The following is a 19920-nucleotide window of genomic DNA, read 5'->3' as shown; positions in this document are numbered from 1 at the left end:
GAAATGTAAAATTTACTTTACCTAAAAAACAAAATGACATCAATGTTTTCATATTACAGGAAATGAAGAAATAAGTGTTCTATCTATTTATCTACTGCTAGAAACCTCAATCCCTTATGAGCTAGCCACAAACAAATTGCCTCCAAGTCACCCTATTGAACGTCACTTCAATGCCCTGCTCCCAGCTCACACACCTCTCTCAATAGGTACAAAAGATTTTTTCAATGATGAGTATTTTTCTTTTATAACGTACTCTGCAAGATATGAATATTTCAGTCATGTGGTGAGAAGGTGTAGACTGAGATGGTTTGGGCATAAGCATGGAGGATGAGATACAAATACTTAGGGTAGAGCTGCGAGAACCAAACAAAAAAAGACTTAGGGTGAGGTCATACAGTGTGGCCTCAAGGAAAGGGACTGAATAAGAAGGCTGCTAAAGATCAAGGAACATAGACAGCTACCATAAGGTGACCAAGCCCAATTCATTGTAACCATATTGAAGCCTTTATAAATCAAATGAAACCATCACCATCATCATCACCATCACCACCACTAATATCAATCATTATTTTCCACTGGTCCTTTCCCACCTATAGAAGGGGTAAGGTAAGGTTCAAAGAGCAAGAACAAACTTGATGGAAAGAGAAACTAACCAGTCTACCAAATGAGAGGGCCACAATCTTATTTATTTACCACTGAACTGGTAATGTAAATTTTCACATCTTTATTTTCCACGGTTTTGGAGGTGCCAGTCATGTTATTCCACACTTTATTCAAACTTCTGGCATCAAAGTCAAATTAAACTTTTGGTACTACATAAGTTGCGACCAGTCTCATATTGACTGAACTGTCTCCCTGTGCAGTCAAGTAAGTACTGGCAACATGAGGAATAAATGTCAATTGCATACAAAGAAATTCTTTGGGGATAAATGCATAAAATACACACTAATAAGGTGCCAAAAACAGTTCCTGAAAGCAAGACTGAAGGTGATATTGGACAGGAAAAATTACAGCAGCAGTGGCTGGGCAGTCAGTGTTGCTGACCATGAAGTTGCCGACCCATTAGTGTTATGGTTTGAATCCTGGTGCAGGTAACTGATGTCACTCATCTCGGGTGTCCGTCCACCCTTCGTGGACTGGTAGGTAAAACGAGAACTTAAGGTAACACCTAGTGGAGGTAACGTGAGGTGTTGTCAGGTGATAATTAGCCAATTCTAAGTGTGTGGCACTCTCACTTACTTTATTTCTTTCTTGTATATATTATTTGGTATAAGAATAGGGCATAGGGCTTATTTCAATGGATGAAATCAGTGAAAAATTCCAGGGAAGATTTACTTAGCGTAGCACGGCCGGGCAGGCGAGAGGATAGGGTAATGGAGGGGAGGTAGGGAGGGGAGTCAAGAACGGGGAGAAATGGCAAAATTGTCAACAATGGATGGGAGTACAGATGAGATTAGGAGTGCTGACTAGTGTTGGACACTGGCAGTACTGATAGATGATACAAGCCACCACTTGAAAGCCCGGGCTAATTCAAAATAACACAGAATCACAAAAGTGACGCCCTGCGGTATGATCCCTTGCTCCCAAGCGTCACGAAAGTGACGCCCCACGGTTAAGGGGTTAACACTGCGAGACAGGGCGTTGGCAGAGGTATGCGCTCTACTTAGTGCCATTCTAATTAAGTAAGCAACATCTTAAAAGTTATTTCCCTTCCTATAACCTCATCAGTAAATGTAAGAGCAAGTAAAACATGCATAGAATGGTAGAATATAAAATGAATAGTACACTGAGAAATACTTTACGAGTAAAATTAAGTTTAAAAAAAATGATTACTGAGTACTGACCATTCCAATTATGTACAGTACAGTGGCATTAAAAACTCTTGCAGCATGAAATTTCATGCATTTGATTTAATGCCATTGGTGAGAAGTACAGCTGTAAAACAGCAAAGCTGAAACTATGAATTTCATCCATCCATCATCCAATCCTACATTGCCCCACAAGGAGCGTAGAAGCCCAGGGCTAGGCAGTTGGTCCCGACATTTAAGATAACAGTGACCAGCCTCACTCATCCCTGAGTGTATTTACATGAGTAATCAACCCCAACCATCCCTTGGATATAAACCTAGACCAGCTCAATCCAATTGGAGAGCAATAATTACCCACTAAACCAACAGGCGCCAAAATTTGGTTATATGAGTTAAGAGGAGGCTGTGGAGTCACATGGAGAGACAGGCTGACGAATGAGGATATAAAGAAGCATTGTGGTGTAGATGTGGATGTGATAGGAAGTGTTATGAGGAACACACTGAAGTGGTTTGGCCATGTGGAGAGGATGGAGGGTGAAAGACTGACGAAGAGAGTGTATGTGAGTGAGGTGGAGGGGGGAAGAGGGAGGGGGAGACCGAGGATGAGATGGAGGGATGGAGTGGAGAGGTATATGAGAGAGGGGTGTGTGAGTTGGGAGCAGGGCAGTGAAATGGCGGGGGACAGGACGACATGGAGGCGATTTGTTTGTGGCCACCCCAAACGGGATTGAGGCGTCTGGCAATAGATAGATAGGTTACCACCCAGCATAGTAAATGGCTTCCTGGTGTACAGGAAACCATTTGGCTTGTCATTCAGTGTAGAGTCAACCACAGGCAGAAGGAAGAGAAAAGAATGAAGGAAGGAAAGACAAAAGAGGGAGTGTAAAGTTACTCGCAGGCAGAAGGACAAGGAAAGAATGAAGGAAAGGAAGACAGAAGAGGATGGAAGGAAAGAAGGATGGAGGAGAGGAAAGATAATTAGTAAAATTTCCTGGGTATACTGTACTGGAGACCAGAATGAAAAACCCCTTACTCCATCATTCTAAAATATTGGGAGGTAGAAATGAAAAAGCTAACTGCATTATACTATTGTGGAAAAGTGTCAAGCTGGAATAAAAGAGTTGAAATGCAACATTTAAAACACTGATACTCTGCAATAGCAATGTCCTTATTTATCCCCTCCATAATACTGGGAGGTAGAATACATGGGCCAGAACCATTCTCACCTTTAAATGGGGGTTGCAAGGGGCGTGGATGTTGCTGCTGCTGCTCCTGTTGCTGTCGTTGCTGCCGGTCGCGTTCTCTCACCTCCCTGATCTGCTCCTGCTCAGTCAACATGCGGATCTTCTTGGCCATGGTCTGATACTGCTGCTCACTGATGTCCCCACAGTCACGCTGTTCCATCGCCTGCTGTAACATCATCTGTAGGAAAAATACTATGCTGTATTCATGTGTTTATGTATATTTATACATAAGCTACATTATACAGAAAGTCCTTGACTTACAACCAACTGCCTTATGGCTAATTCGCAGTTACGAAGAAGGCCCCATAGAGCCTTCACAAGTACTTTTGAGATGTAACTGACAGAGGTTGTTGTTGTAAGCTGCATGCCAGGCAGCCTTCCTGAGGCTCACTCACACAACAAACTGATTGCACTGCCAGCTGCATGAATAATGGTACTGAATATCAAAACTATAATACTTTACAGCTACTGTGTAACAAACATCTATGTTATCGATAAATGAATGTACTGTTTACTATTATTTCTTATTGTTTACAGTTACTCTTCATCCATCCATCCATCATCCAATCCTGCGTTGCCCCATGAGGAGCATAGGAGCCCAGGGGAGGTGGTGGCTCAATCTGCAGAGAAGTGGCCTGCAGTCCTACAAGACCCAGGTATAAATCCCAGCTGGGGTAGGGAACAGTTTAAGGATCTGAATTTCTTAAAAAACAGAATTTACTGACCTACCAGAAGACCCGCCGACATGTCGTAAAAATACCCCCACTAATACCAATACACCAGTCCTGTATGAGACAGCCCTAGCATGTATTCAATATGGACGGTGGGTGTTAGCATCGAAGTGGTGACATGTAGAGGTGTATGGTATGTAGGAGGATTACTGGGCCTTGAGAGCAGGCTGTGAAGCCTCTGCCCAGAGTCGTTCACATTATATATATATATATAAAAGTTGGTCTTGACATTTAAGATGAGAGTGACCAGCCTCACTCATCCCCGAGTGGCATTACGTGAGCAATAAACCCCAACCACCCCTTGGACATACACCTTCACTGACTCAATCTGATTGGAGAGCAATAATTACCCACTAAACCACCAGGCACCAAAATTTGGTTATATGGTTACCACCCAGCATAGTAAATGATTTTCTGGTGTACAGGAAACCATTTGGCTTGTCACTCAGTGTACAGTACAGTCACTGACAGGCAGAAGGAAGAGGAAAGAATGAAGGAAAGAAAGACAAAAGAGGGAGTGTAAAGTTACCCGTAGGCTGAAGGACAAGGAAAGAATGAAGGAAAGGAAGACAGAAGAGGATGGAAGGAAAGAAGGAAAGGAAAGCGCAGACACCTGAGAGCAGCACTACATCGAGTGAGTGTATGGTGAGCACCCCCACCTACCACATACAGTTACTCTTTAATGCAAAAATGTGTATTTCACACTGTATGATAGTTTGCTACCATGGATGCATTCATTTCATCTCAAAATCAGGCCTCAGTTTGCTTTCTTTCTGCAATGCTAAAGGAATGTGTGGACTCTAATTGTGATGTATAGTTTAATGCTAGTCATGGCTGGCTCATGCAGTTTAAAAATCATTTTTCCTTTCATAATGTCAAGGTGAGTGGTGCGGCTGCTTGTGTTGATGTGACAGCAGCTGAGGCATCCATGGATTTTTTTTTTTATTTGTTATTACTTATGCTCTATGGTTATTTAAATACTGTTCAATATTTGGAGTAATGGTTATTTGCAGTATTTATGCATGTTATTAACTTTAACCCCTACATGCCGGGCATCAGTAGGGACCAATGTTAAAGGGGTGGACGCTTACCACCAGGTGTTGGTAGGACCAGCAAATGCAACCCACCACAGTCTGAACTGCCCACCATTTGATCCTGTCACCAAGAGGTAGGGAGACAGTCCCGCCACCAGACGCAAGCGCTCATCAGTCTTCTCAGTGACTTGGCCAGGTGTAGAGCAATGTCATAAGAATCTGCCTTGTACGATTCCATTCCCACCTCATGCGACCCCTTGCATCATCCACCCCTGCCAAGCCTCTGCCCAAGGATACAGGCATAGCCTGATAACCTGCGCACTGATAACCGACAACTCGCTACACCGAACAAAAGAAATTGGAGGACATTCCCACAATCCAAACAGTCATTGTTTTGCTAATCTGACCACTCCACCACTCTCTAGGTTTGAGACGCATGTGTCTGAACACAGATGTGATGGTGCGTGTGGCTCTCCTCATCCTCCCTGCAACCCCTCACTTCTTCCCCCGTCCCCAACCACACCCCCCACCACCAAAAATGGCCATCTGTCTCCTCACCAAATGGTCAAAGTCGCCAAGCCAGCCCCAAGCCAAGCGCTGGTAATAAACCCTAACCCACCAGCTGGGCAAAAATGGTCATGTTACCTCCCTACCAAATGGTTTAAGTTACCTGGCCAAGAAGAGGGATGGAGGGAAGAGGTGTGAGAAACAAAGGAGTGAAATATGAGACAGGGTGGGAAGAAAAGGAATACAGGGGACGGAGAGAGGGAGAATGTGAGGGAGAGAAGAAAACAAAGGGGGAGAGAGAAGTTAGGGAGGATAAGAATTAAAGAGAATATGAGAAGAGGGAGGGAGGGAAGATAAAGTATGAGAAGCAGACGGATTAAACAAAGACAAAGGGAAAGATGAAAAGGAAAATGAGGGAGGGAGAGAGGGAGAAAGTGAGGGAAAGAGAACAAAACACATGGGGGGATAGAGAGAGAGAGAGAGTACTGTGCATATACTGTGTGTGTGTGTGTGTATATATATATATATATATATATATATATATATATATATATATCTCCATCATCATTATCAGCCGTTGAGGTCCACTGCAGGACCGGCCTATCCCTAGCGAAGCAGGGATGATACTGCCAATGTATCTCTACCCAGTGGCTTAGGCTGTCTGGTAGAGACTGTATGTAGGGTGAGAAGTGCTTGTGAGCATGATTGTAATGTTGTAGTGGCTTTGGATGTGTATGCAGTATGTGAACCAAGTGCAACAGGCCTGCCTTAGGCCGACTGGGTGCAAGCATACTAGTATGCAACACTGGTTCAACCACAGCACCCCTTGTGTCCGCCAAAGTAGCAAGTGGCTTGGTGAACACTTCCCAAAGTTTTTACAACTCTGGCAGGAGGCTAACCCGCACTCACCAGCGTACGAAACGCACACTCTACCACTGTACCACAGAGGCTCCATATATATACATATATATCTCATCTCATCTCATCAGCCGTTTGAGTGTCCACTGCAGGACCGGCCTATCCCAACCGAAGTGGGGACGATACAGCCACTGTATCTCTACCAAGTGGCTTAGGCTGTCTGGTGGAGATTGTATGTAGGGTGAGAAGTGCCTGTAAGTGTATTATAGTGTTGGAATGGCTTTGGATATGTGTGTAGTCTGTGAACCAAGTGTAATCGGCCCGCGCAAGCCGACTGGGTGCAAGCATACTTTATAGTAAGCGACACTGATTCAACCACAGCACCCCTGATGTCCGCCAATGCAGTACGTGGCCAGATGAATGCTCCCAAAGTTTATTACCCTGGCAGGGCACGAACCATCGTTCTTCAGTTTACGAACACGCACACTTTACCACTGTACCACAAAGGCTCCATATATATATATATATATATATATATATATATATATGTATGTATGTATACAGTGCTCGTCAGAAGTATCGAGCGCCTATGGCCGGGCGCGCAATACTTATGGCCAAAAAAGAAACATCAGTTTTTGATAGTAAAAATTGAGCCACAAGTTTGCGGCGCTAGCATGACGTCACAGTACCCTGAGGCATTCCTACGCGCTGGTTGGTTCCCGCCTCAGTTGCCTACAGGCTGCCTGAGAGAGAGGAACTCCGCCGCGTCTTCCTCTCTTATTGCACCATTTTTTACCGAGTGTCCCGCAGTGTTTTGGCTTTCGCTACTTTGTTATGGCACCTATCCGTGAACTATCAAGTGAAATCATATCCCAGATCATTGCTTTAAAGGAGGCAGGCCACCAAACGGAGGAAATTAGCGAATTGGTTGGCCTGGCTCGATCGACAGTGTGTAGGTGGTGCGCGAGGTTTCGTGTGGAAAACAGTGGTGGCGTTCCCACAAAGAAACCACGGTCTGGTAGGCCTAGGAAAACTTCCCCAAGGTCTGTTACTGTTTCAAAACATGCAGTGGAGTCTAATCCTCATGTGAGTGCAAGGAAAATAAAGGAGAGCAACCCGGAAGTGTTTGGTGAGGTTTCTGTGTGCACAGTGTCTCGAAGGGTCCATGAACTTGGTTACACAAGTCACTGGCCTGTGAGAAAGCCTCTTCTCTCTAGCAACCAGCGACTTCGTAGGCTTGCCTTTGCTAACAAATACCTTAATTGGGGTGAGGAGCAATGGCTGTCAGTGTTCTGGTCTGATGAGGCAACGTTTAGTGTAACCTGTAAAAGGAGCACGTGTGTACCGGCGCAAAGGTAGTGACCCACTTGACCCACGGTATGTTGCACTGTAAAACATCCTGATTCACTCATGGTATGGGGTTGTTTTGCTGGTAAGGATTTGGGGAAGCTTGTTGTGCTTCCCAAAAACTGCCGAGTGAATCAGGATGTTTATCTGGAGCTTCTGTGTGATCATTTACTTGAGTCATTCGAGCTAATAGGTGCACGAGTGTTTCAGCAGGATGGTGCACCTGCTCATAAGGCCAAATCGGTCACCAATTGGCTTCATGACTGCGAGGTATCATTCATGAAAGACTGGCCAGGAAATACCCCATACCTCAACCCGATTGAAAACCTCTGATACCTCGTAAAGAAGAATCTCCAAGGGAAGGATGTGAGCTCTCTGCCTAAGCTGGAAGCCGCCATTCGTGACTCCTGGGATAATATACCCCTCCAGGACCTCAGGAACCTCGCCCTTTCACTTCCAAAACGTCTCAGGTCCGTGAAGATGCGTAAAGGATACCCCACGAAGCACTAAAGGTAAATAAAATGCATTATTTGTTTTTTCAATGTTGAAAGGTTTGTTTCGCAGGAGGGACGCAGGGCGCTCGATACTTCTGACGAGTACTGTATATATATATATATATATATATATATATATATAGGTAGGTGGTGGCGACCATCATCCATTCACTTGATGTAGTGCTGCCTACTTCTTCTGTAGCCTTTATCATTCTTTTTCTGTGCCTGCCCTCCTCTCTTCCTATTTCTCCCATCTTTCCTGTCACTTCTTATTGCTTTTCTTTCCTTTACAGGTGGCTTTATATTGAGTAGTAAGCCAAATGGTTTCCTGTAAGCCAAGAAACCATTTACAATGCTGGGTGGTAACCATATAACAAAACACATGTGCTCCCTACGTGTCAACAAGTGGGCTGGTGGAGGGTTAGTGCCCCTCCCTGTAAAACAAATAACTCAAAGTCAAATGGCCACCCCTTTCGGGATTATGGCGTCTGAAAATAAAATATATATATATATATATATACAGTATATATATACAGTGCTCGTCAGAAGTATGGAGCGCCCTGCGTCCCTCCTGAGAAACAAACATTTCAACATTGAAAAAAACATATAAATAATGCATTTTATTTACCTTTAGTGCTTCGTAGGGTAGCCTTTACGTTTCTTCACGGACCTGAGACGTCTTGGAAGTGAAAGGGCGAGGCTCCTGAGGTGCTGGAGCGGTATTTTGTCCCAGAAGTCACGAATGGCGGCTTCCAGCTTAGGCAGAGAGCTCACGTCCTTCCCTTGGAGACTCTTCTTTACGAGGTACCAGAGGTTTTCAATCGGGTTGAGGTCTGGGCTATTTCCTGGCCAGTCTGTCATGAATGATACCTCGCAGTCACGAAGCCAATTGGTGACCGATTTGGCCTTGTGAGCAGGTGCACCGTCCTGCTGAAACACTCGTGCACCTGTTAGCTCGAAGGAGTCTGGTAAATGATCACACAGAAGCTCCAGGTAAACATCCTGATTCACTCTGAGGTTCTTGGGAAGTACAACAAGCTTCCCCAAACCCTTCCCTGAAAAACAACCCCATACTGTGAGTGAATCAGGATGTTTAACTGTGCTTTCTACATACCGTGGGTCAAGTGGGTCACTACCTTTGCATGCTCCTCTGTTACAGGTAACACTAAACGTTGCCTCATCAGACCAAAACACTGACAACCATTGCTCCTCACCCCAATTTAGATATTTATTAGCAAAGGCAAGCCTACGAATTCTCTGGCTGCTAGAGAGAAGAGGCTTTTTCACAGGCCTGTGACTTGTGTAACCAAGCTCATGCACCCTACGAGACACTGTTCTCACTGACACCTCACCAAACACTTCTGGGTTGCTCTCCTTAATTTTCCTTGCACTCACACGAGGATTAAACTCCACTGCACGTTTTAAAACATTAACAGACCTTGGGGAAGTTTTCCTAGGCCTACCAGACCTCGGTTTCTTTGTGGGAACTTCACCACTGTTTTCCTCCCGAAACCGCGCACATCAACGATGCACTGTCGATCGTGCCACACCAACCAATTCACTAATTTCCTTTGTCTGGTGGCCTGCCTCCTTTAGAGCAATGATCTGGGATATGATTTCACTCGATAGTTCACGGGTAGGTGCCATAACAAAGTTTTGAAGGCCAAAACACTGCGGGACACTCGGTAAAAAATGGCGCAATTTGAGAGGGACACTCGGCGGAGTTCCTCTCTCTCAGGCAGCCCGTGGGCGACTGAGGCGGGAACCAACCAGCGCGTCAGAAGGCCCCAGGCTACCGTGACGTCATGCTCGGAGCTCAAACTTGTGGCTCAATTCTTACCCCTAAAAATGGGTGATTCTTTTTGGGCCATAAGTATTGCGCGCCCGGCGGACAACGCTGAATACTTCTGACGAGCACTGTATATATATATATATATACATATATATATATATACCACACTGACCATCCTACCTGGAACTTCTCTGCAGCAGCCTGACTCCTCTCGGGGAACACCTGTGGCTCCTCCTCTTCAAATGGTGGCCGCCAGCCCTCTGGAGGAGAGGAGAGACAACACTTAAAAAAGTGTACATAACAGGAAAAGGGAACTTAGTGTCAATTATAATCCACATCAGCCAACTTATCCATAGATTCACATCTTATCCTAACACTGAACTCTTAGCTAGCTAAGGAATTGTTCTTCCTGTTGATAAAATGGTGATCTGCATCACACAGTACTCACATATATACTTGTAAATTTTACATTGACCTTCCATGAGTCTTGGATGGTGGCTGAAAGTGTGCATCTTCACTGATCTCCACTCACAAGTTGGCTGGTGTTCAGTATACTGTAGTTAGATTTGTAAGTTTATAAGTACAGACATGAAGGAGCGTTAAAGCCAACTTTAACATAGGGATGTGAGACTATGATGTGGCATGAAAATGAAAAGTCAAGAGTACGAGCAATGGAGATGGGACTGCTGAGGAATGTATGTGGTGTACAGAGAGTGGACAGGATACAGAATAATGTGACTCATGAAAGATGTAGAGTGAGGAAATCTGTGGACACCAGAAACGAAGAGAGTGTACTGAGATGGTTTGGTCATGTGGAAAGAATGGATGACGATCAAATGGTAAAAGGAGTATATCTGAGCGAATCTGAAAGAGGAAGGAGGCGAGGCAGACCAAGAAGAAGGTGGAGGGATATGGTGGATGAATGTGTGAGAAAGAGAGGTAGGGAAGTTCTTGAGGCTAATGGGCTGACGAGAGACCGACCTGGCTCGATGAATTTTGTGCAGAGCAGCGCATAACCAGGGATTTGGAACCCCTTTTAACATGACAGCATTTGAATCAACCCTATCAGATAGGTATCTGTGAAGCTACAGAATGTGGTGAAATTTTTTTTAGCCTTCCTGATGGAGCCAGGATTCCATGGGCTTGAATGATGAGTGAGTGGAAGCGTGGCCCATAGAATTGGGCAAACTTAGGCCGTCTGGACATTGCTACTTCTCACCCTGCCCTGAGGTGGGAGAGGAGGTCTGGATGATGATGATGATGTAAGGTAAGATAAGGTAAAGTAAAGGTGAAGTGGGGTCAGATTAGGTAAAGTAATGTCTATCTATCTATTGCCAGATGCCTTAATCCCATAAGAGGTGGCCACAAACAAATAGCCTCCACGTCGCCCTGTCCTCTGCCATTTCACTGCCCTCCTCCCAGCTCACATCCTCCTCTCTCATATACCTCTCCCTTCCATCCCTCCATCTCATCCTTAGCCTCTCACTCCCTCTCCCCCCCTCCACCTCACTCACATACACTCTCCTCAGTGGTCTCTCCCTCTCCATCCTCTCCAAATACCAAACCTATCTATCTATCTATCTATCTATTGCCTGACACCTTAATCTCATAAGGGGTGGCCACAAACAAATCGCCTCCATGTCGCCCTGTCCCCTGCCATCTCACTGCCATGCTCCCAGCTCACACCCACCTTTCTCATATATCTCTCCACTCCATCCCTCTATCTCATCCTTGGCTTCCCCCTCCCTCTCCCCCCCTCCACCTCACTCATGTACACTCTCCCCGTCAGTCTCTCGTTCTCCATCCTCTCTACAAGGCCAAACCATCTCAGTGCGTTTCTCCTACTGCTTCCTATCACATCCACACCACAATGCTCCTTCACTTCCTCATTTGTCGGTCTGTCTCTTCATGTGACTCCACAAGCTCCTCTCAAATTACTCATTTCCATTGCTCTCACTCTTGACTTGTGTCTCTCCTACAAGGTCCATGCTTCACTTCCATATATCAGGGTTGGTATCACAATGCTGTAATATCATGCAATGACTTTTTTACTTTCATGTTCACTTCCCTAGTTCTTATCATTGCTTTCAAGGAACCAGCAACATTTCTTCCTTGCTGTACCCTTTCAAGCACTTCATCCTCCAAATGTCCAACCTTACTCATCACACTACCCAAGTACTTAAATGCACTCAAATTTTCAATATCCTCATCATCCAACCTCACTGTACATTCAGTGACATCACTGCTCTTGAAGATCATAACTTTACTCTTCCCAACATCCACCTTTAGATTCCATTTCTTACACCTTCTGCCAAACTCATTCACCTAGCCTTGCTGTTCAGTGAATGAGTCTGGGAGAGTGTGTAAGAAACCTGTGTGTAAGAAACCTGTCATGTCTATTACCTCGATTCTTCTGCGCTGCCATGTTGCCCTGGCCAGTGAAATCTCGTGGCCGGAAATGTGGGGGTCGCTCAGAGGGTCGCACCTGGCTGAATGGTCCTTCCTCTTCCTCATGAAAATCTGAAAATACCAAGCACAATAATAACCTCCATGTAACAATGCAATACAATAATCATACATAATTAGCAACAACCTCAGCAGCAGTGAGTCGTAGTTCACTGCAGGCAAAACAAACTTCCCAACATTCTCCTCATGCTTATTTGCTCAGCCTGGAAAATTTATGGATTTTATCCTCCCTGTCTAGTACCTGTCATGACCATCTCCTTCTCTCCAGCTCTGGACAATAACTTATTCTTTGTCTTAATCAGCCCATTCATGGTTCATTGCCAAACCAGATCTTTTCCAGAGGAAGAAAGAAAGCCAGAATTAACCCTTTCCTTCTGGCTAATTACTTATCATGAAAGGATGTCTGTATGGAAAGCAGCAGATATGCAAGTTAGTGGTGTTATTGGTGTGTTTGTGTGTATTAGTCTGTACATATCAATGATATGAACTAACACAATGCAAACATATGGTAGCATTAGAAAAGACTTTAAATATCCATCATGACGGGGTCTTGAACTTTGGCCCAGGCCATCCCAAAATCCAAAGAAATAACACAAAGCCACCATGGCTTTGATTGTCACCACATTATGGTACCTTAATTATCCAAATGACAACCTGTTTTCTGATTTCCAACATTTTTGTAGGGTTTGGCAAAAGTGAGTCCCTGCACTTTACACGGTCCAGAAAATAAGATCCCCAAGTATACAAAGATAAGCCTTGGGGTTGTGTGGCAAAGCTGTACAAGTGTGCAACAATACAATACTGATATGACCACTGAAGGCAAGAAGTCCATACACTGGGAGCATGTCCCTCCAGAGAGGTTTGAGAAAAATTATGCAATCAGGGGGTATTTTGACTGTTTCTCAAATTGAAACTTCTATATGTACTAGGCATCCTTGTTCAAAACTGAACTCTTCCACAAAACTGAGTCTACACTGGATAAAAGATGTCTGAGCTGACCTTTCCATGTGACTTTGACCTACTGGTTAAAAAAAAAAAAAAAAAAAAAAAAAAAAAAAAAAATCTCTTGACTAGTTCTCAACTCATACACAAAGTCTGATCCAAATCAAATAAAAGCTGTTTTATTTATTTTATTCATAAACAGACACACGAGATCAAACTCTGATCTTACCTTCTGGCCCTGACCTCTGACTGCTTGTTTTCAAACTTAATCACTTCTTCATCATTCAAATACAATTTTAATCTTACACTGTGACTTTCACCTTAGACTGAATATTCTCAAAACTGAATCACTTCAATCGTGCTTTATCTTCAACCCTTCCACGAAGTTAGGTCTAAACTGGATAGAATTTTTAAAAGCTGAATTTGATAGATAAAACTCTAACCCTGAACTTCGACCTCTTGTTCAAATAAACAACAGGTTTACCCTCAATTCTTCCAGCGTGTTTGGTTACAATACAATAAAACTGGTTGTCACCATCCAATCCATGATGACAAGTTTTATTGAATTTTAATCAAACACGCTGGAAGAGTTGAGGGACAGGTTGTTATTTTGTTAAAATACACACACACACACACACACACACACACACATACACACATACATACACACACACATACCTATCAAAACATACAACTCACTCTTGCTTCATGCAAGCATACGTAATGAGGCAGAAATGGTGACAGGGAGAACACATCTTACACCAAATAGGTAGGAGACAGAAAACTGGGTAATTTAGTGCACCATATGACACCTCTATTCCTACTGATCAATCTACTGCCAGATACCTCAATTCTGTAAGGAGTGGCAACAAAAAATTGCCTCCATGTCGCCCTGTCCCCCACCCTGCTCCCAGATCACACCTCCCTCTCTCATATACCTCTCCACTCTATCCTTCCATCTCATCCTTGGCCTCCCTCTCCCCCCTCCACCTCACTCACATACACTCTTCTCAACAGTCTCTTGCTCTCCATCCTTTAAACATGGCCAAACCACCTCAATGTGTTTCTCCTAACACTTCTTATCACATCCACATCCACTCTACAATGCTTCTTCACTTCCCTATTTGCCAGTCCGTCTCTCCATTTGAGTGATTCCACATGCTCCTCTCAAATAACTCATTTCCACTGCTCTCACTCTTGACTTCAACAAGGTCCAAGCTTCACTTCTATACATCAGAGTTGGTATCACAATACTGTTATGCTTTAACTTTTTCATTTCCAAGCTCACTTCCCTGCTTTCAAAGAACCATCAATCTTTCTTCCTTGTTGTACCCTTTCAAGCACTTCACCCTCTAAACTTCCATCCTTACTCATCACACTACCCAAGTACTTAAACACACTCACATTTTCCATTTCCTCCTCATCCAACCTCACTGTACATACACTGACTTCATTTCTCTCGAAGACCATAACTTTACTCTTCCTACATTCACCTTTAGATTCCATTTCTTACACACTCTCCCAAACTAATCCACCAAGCTTTGCAGCTCCCCTTCGTCTTCACTTAACAATACATTATCATCTGCAAACAACAGTACAGGGACTTTCCAAACACTGCCTTCACTCACTGGGGCCACTCCAACATCCCCTGCCCTACCCTGTATCTCTTTTACAACCCCATCCATATACAGACTGAACAACCATGAAGACATGACACATCCCAGTTTCAATCCAACCTTCAAACAGAAAAATTCACTCAGTTCATTGTCCACACGCACTGCAGCCTCAGCACCCTCGTACACACTCTTCACAGCATTGCCTCAGCACCCTCGTACACACTCTTCACGGCATTCAACAACTTCCCATTTACTCCATATATTCTTAATATTTTCCACAATCCTTCTCTATCCACCCTGTCATATGCTTTCTCCAAATCCATGATGGCGCATACAACTTCTTTCCCTTCTCTGGAAACTTTTCCACTAATGACCTAAGAGTGGATATCTGATCTACACAACCTCTTCTCTTCCTAAAACCTCTCTGTTCTTCTCCAACTAATTCCTCTGTTATTTCCTTAACTCTGTCAATAAGTATCCTACCATATACTTTTCCTATTACACTAAGAAGGCAAATGACCCTATGATTACCACACACTTCTTTTTCCCCTTTTCCTCTATTCCTTCTACTCAAAACTTCAGATCTGACTTTACCAATACTAATAATTCCTCCTCATATATCCAACCTTTTCATCACTAGAACCATGCTGCATAATACAAAACTCTACTAATGAGCAACACTGTTTTCGTGATAAAATACAGCCAAACTTAACAATTCAACTAGCTAAATTACCATCCATCCATCCACCATCTAATCCTACATTTCCCCATGAGAAGCGTAGAAGCCCAGGGCTAGGCAAGTTGGTCCCGACATTTAAGATGAGAGTGACCAGCCTCACTCATCCCTGAGTGGCATTACATGAGCAATAAACCCCAACCAACCCTTGGATATAAACCTTCACTGGCTCAATCCGATTGAAGCGCCTTCATTACCCACTAAACCACCAGATGCCATAATTTGGTTATATGGTTACCACCCAGCGTAGTAAATGGTTTCCTGGTGTACAGGAAAACATTTGGCTTGTCACACAGTGTAAAGTCACCCACAGGCAGAAGAAAGAGGAAAGAATGAAGGAAAGACAGAAGGGGGAGTGTAAAGTCACCTGTAGGCAGAAGGATGAGGAAAGAATGAAGGAAAGAAAGACTGAAGAGGAAGGAATGAAGGAAGAGAGGAAAGGGTAGTCACCTGAGAGCAGCACTGCATCGAGTAAGTGAACAACCAGTAAATACCATATTCCAATTGGTAGTATAAAAAACTTCATCCCTAACTTCTCTGAATCCCTAGATCAAATAATTCATCTACATACTGGTGTACCTCTGATTGTCTGTATAAGGGTATGTCCAACTCCTCATCCTAGATGCATGGATTGATACTGATAAAACTTCACCTGTAGGCAGAAGGATGAGGAAAGAATGAAGGAAAGAAAGACAGAAGAGGAAGGAATGAAGGAAGAGAGGAAAGGGTAGTCACCTGAGAGCAGCACTTCATCGAGTAAGTGAACAACCAGTAAATACCATATTCCAATTGGTAGTATAAAAAACTTCATCCCTAACTTCTCTGAATCCCTAGATCAAATAATTCATCTACATACTGGTGTACCTCTGATTGTCTGTATAAGGGTATGTCCAACTCCTCTTCCTAGATGCATGGATTGATACTGATAAAACTTTACAGGAACACAACCTAGAGCCCAAGACTTCATGCACCCTTTTGATTTCAAAGTTCCGAATAATATTTTATTTACAAAATTATTCATGTAATGTCACTCACGGATGAGCACGGCTGGTCACTCACATCTTTGTCAGGACAAACTTGCTTAGCTCTTGGTTCCTACACTCCTCATGGGGCAACACAAGATTAGATGATGAATGGATAAAATTACTATTGTTTTCCCTTAATACAGTACATTATTTATTCTAACAGAGCCAAAGGAAAGTCCACTTTCTTTGAGCCTCATCACATACCATGCAAACAATTAAACAAAGGGTCATGGACCAAGGGGTGGGTGGGGTTTATTGCTCATGTAATGCCACTCAGGGATGAGTGAGGCTGGTCACTCTCATCTTAAATGTCAGGACCAACTTGCCTAGCCCCGGGGCTGCTATGCTTCTCATGGGGCAATGTAGGATTGGATGATGAATGAATGAATGAATGTGATGGACCACACAGGCATATGTGAGTTCAGACTACAATAAAAAACATTGCTAATCCCAATGGAAACAGAAACTCTTAACATATCAAGTAACAAATAACCCTTTGCCAAAATTTGCTGCTGTGTGTTGTTCTGTGATCTAATGTCCATAAAGCTGGAAGGCCGAAACACCATGTTGGGGGGAAGGGGGGGGAAGGCTAACTGTACAAACTGACAAGTAGACTACAGATCATCTATGGTATTACACCGCATCCCCACAAGCCTCAAATTCAGCTCAAACTGACCTGACATGCTGGCCTGCCTTTCATACTCCTTGAACTCAGGATTTTTCTGCCGAAACTTCTCCCAGGATGCAGCATGAGGACTATTGAAACTATTCTTTCTGCTTCTTGGGTCCATGAACATGTGTGCACCTGAGTCCATTGGATTTGGGTTCCCCTTTCCTCTTATGGGGGTCTTAGGATCCTGGTTCCCACTGAGTGTGGAGAGTGGGTCCCGTGTGTTCTGGGCTTCCATACTGCGGTCATCCTGGTCAGCCATTTTGAAGGCAGCAGGTAGCCCTCCACCTGGGGCCTGCAGCATCCCAGGTTGTGGCAACAACTGACGGTAGTCCACATCTTTCTTGCTGAACAGTCTTGTGGAAAAATAAAATAAAACACATAAGAGTTACAAGAACATATTAAGACCACCATGAATGAATCACTGTTAGAGTTATAAAAGAAAAAGAAAGAAAAAAAAAAAAACTACTTCATCTAGTCTGATTACATGTTTGGCCATGTGGAGAGGATGGAGGGTGAAAGACTGACGAAGAGAGTGTATGTGAGTGAGGTGGAGGGGGGAAGAGGGAGGGGGAGGCCGAGGATGAGATGGAGGGATGGGGTGGAGAGGTATATGAGAGAGGGGGGTGTGAGTTGGGAGCAGGGTAGTGAAATGGCGGGGGACAGGGCGACTTGGAGGCGATTTGTTTGTGGCCACCCCAAACGGGATTGAGGCGTCTGGCAATAGATAGATAGATAGATGGGAGTGGAAATAACAGGCTCATTCAAACTATGAACACTGAAGACAGTGAAAAAGCAAGAAATGTTTCTTTATGTCAGTAAAACATTTGCATGAAAAAAGAAAAAAAATTAATAAATGAAAAAATATTGCATCCTGCTTCAAATAAATTACAAAAAGTAGCATGTATAAAAACCTATTTTGGTACAGTAAAGTCCCAATCATTCGGCGCATAGCCTGCAAGGGGTGTTGGAAGGTGATGCATTGATAGATAATGACGTAGCAGCCCCCAAACCCCCCCAAAGGGGGGTCTAATCCCCTGTAAAACCCTATACTGTACCTGTGCTGTACAAATGTTCAGACATACAAAAACACCCTTAAACACTGCAATAAGAATGACAAACTGCCACTGCGCCGTACTCGTGCCTGGAAATCGTGTTTTGGTGATGAGATTAATGGTGTAATTTTAATTTCTGGAAATTCCCAGGGAATTTTCCCTGTCATTTGCTGTGACAGATAATGATGCATGCCAGACAATGTGCTGATGGATAATCGAAAGTTTACTGTAGAGTACTAATGTCTCATTTCTTCAGACTAGCTACATATAAACATCTGGAAGATAGTTTGACTAACTACTGAGGAAATAATGCCTCCTCTCACTGAGGGGTCTGCCTACTGCAATGTATCTATTACCTATCATAACATCCAAATATATCTTCAAAATAGTAATGGAAAGAAATTCAAACCAACCACACTCTTACTCAACTGTGCCTCTCCACTCCACCACAGTGCCTTTCATCATCCATCCATCCACTTCCGTAACTGTCTACTTCTCCTACAATCCACTTTAACAAATGGAAAACTTAAACTACTTCTTCAGCCACATGATTCATTTTAAATTTTATTCTTGCTTTCTTCCGATGATTTCATTCACCTTAAGAAAGACTTTCCAAGTTGTGGAGGGTGGAGATACAGTCTTTGCTAACCCCTTCTATACTAAGATGCACTTCCATGCAGTTAAAAAGAAACATGTCTGTGATTATGCATTCTTCATTTCATTCTTGCTACCTTTAGGCAATTTCATTTGGTTTAGGACAGACTTCTGGGAATGAATATGATAAATGAAGGCTATATCTAATTTCTAATTTTAAAAAATTTCTTCCTAAACTCAATAAAATTACTCGGGGGTAGCAAGAATATACAGTATTAAAAAAATACTGATACATCACCAGACTGCAGGGGTGTTAATTTTAACAGTGACACCCACAGACACCTCGCATATCATCCTCAATCCCTTACCCACGGGGATGGCTGGACTGTGCCATGCCCCTCTCGTGGGGATAGCAGGAAATTTAGACAATGGTTATAAATTAGCTACTTCCAGGTCAATGGAAGTATCACTTAGCCTTTTTCCCTTTTTTTATAGTGTATATATTTTTTTACTATGAAAATAGGTCATACGGGACATTTCAATAGGTAATGAACTGGGAAAATTAGAAATCAAGTGCATGTGAGGTGTTGCCAGGTGATAAATTAGCTACTTCATGGTCAATGGCAGTATCAGTTAGCCTCTTCCCTTTTTTTTAATATATTTTTTAGTATGAGAATAGGGCATAGGGCACACTGCAATGGAAAAAGCGAATGGAAAAAAACGGCCGGGAGTTGTGATGCAAGGCCAGGCTGTAGCTAGGCAGGGGAGGGGGTAAGGGAGGGGAGGTGGGGAGGCAAGGCAAACACAGAAAAATGTCTAAATTGGTAACACTGTATGCGAGCACTAGTGGTATTAGCAGCGCGCTGTCAATAGCTACACAATGGCAGTACTGATAGATGATACAAGACCGCACTTGAAAGCCTGGATGATTTTTAAAATCCCTGGATCACAGAAGTGATGCCCCGCGGTATGGTACTTATGTAACGAGCGTCACGGTAGTG

At 43.5% G+C, this 19920-nt stretch overlaps 1 protein-coding gene across 1 annotated transcript in view; it reads right to left on the bottom strand.

The window, feature by feature from the left end:
• LOC145402931 (uncharacterized) overlaps window positions 1-19920 on the bottom strand; it is a 224655-nt gene that overhangs the window by 59731 nt on the left and 145004 nt on the right. Inside the window, exons 9-12 of the mRNA XM_080274826.1 lie at window positions 17277-17626; window positions 12219-12335; window positions 9996-10075; window positions 3035-3230 (exon numbers count right to left, since the gene is read on the bottom strand). Coding sequence (XP_080130952.1) covers window positions 3035-3230; window positions 9996-10075; window positions 12219-12335; window positions 17277-17626 — 743 coding nt within the window. The remainder of the gene's footprint in view (window positions 1-3034; window positions 3231-9995; window positions 10076-12218; window positions 12336-17276; window positions 17627-19920) is intronic.

Source organism: Coenobita brevimanus, chromosome 59, assembly GCF_032717465.1.
Source record: "Coenobita brevimanus isolate Jiangsu-jjx chromosome 59, ASM3271746v2, whole genome shotgun sequence".
NCBI lineage: Eukaryota > Metazoa > Arthropoda > Malacostraca > Decapoda > Coenobitidae > Coenobita > Coenobita brevimanus.
This window is presented reverse-complemented; position numbering and strand designations above follow the sequence as displayed.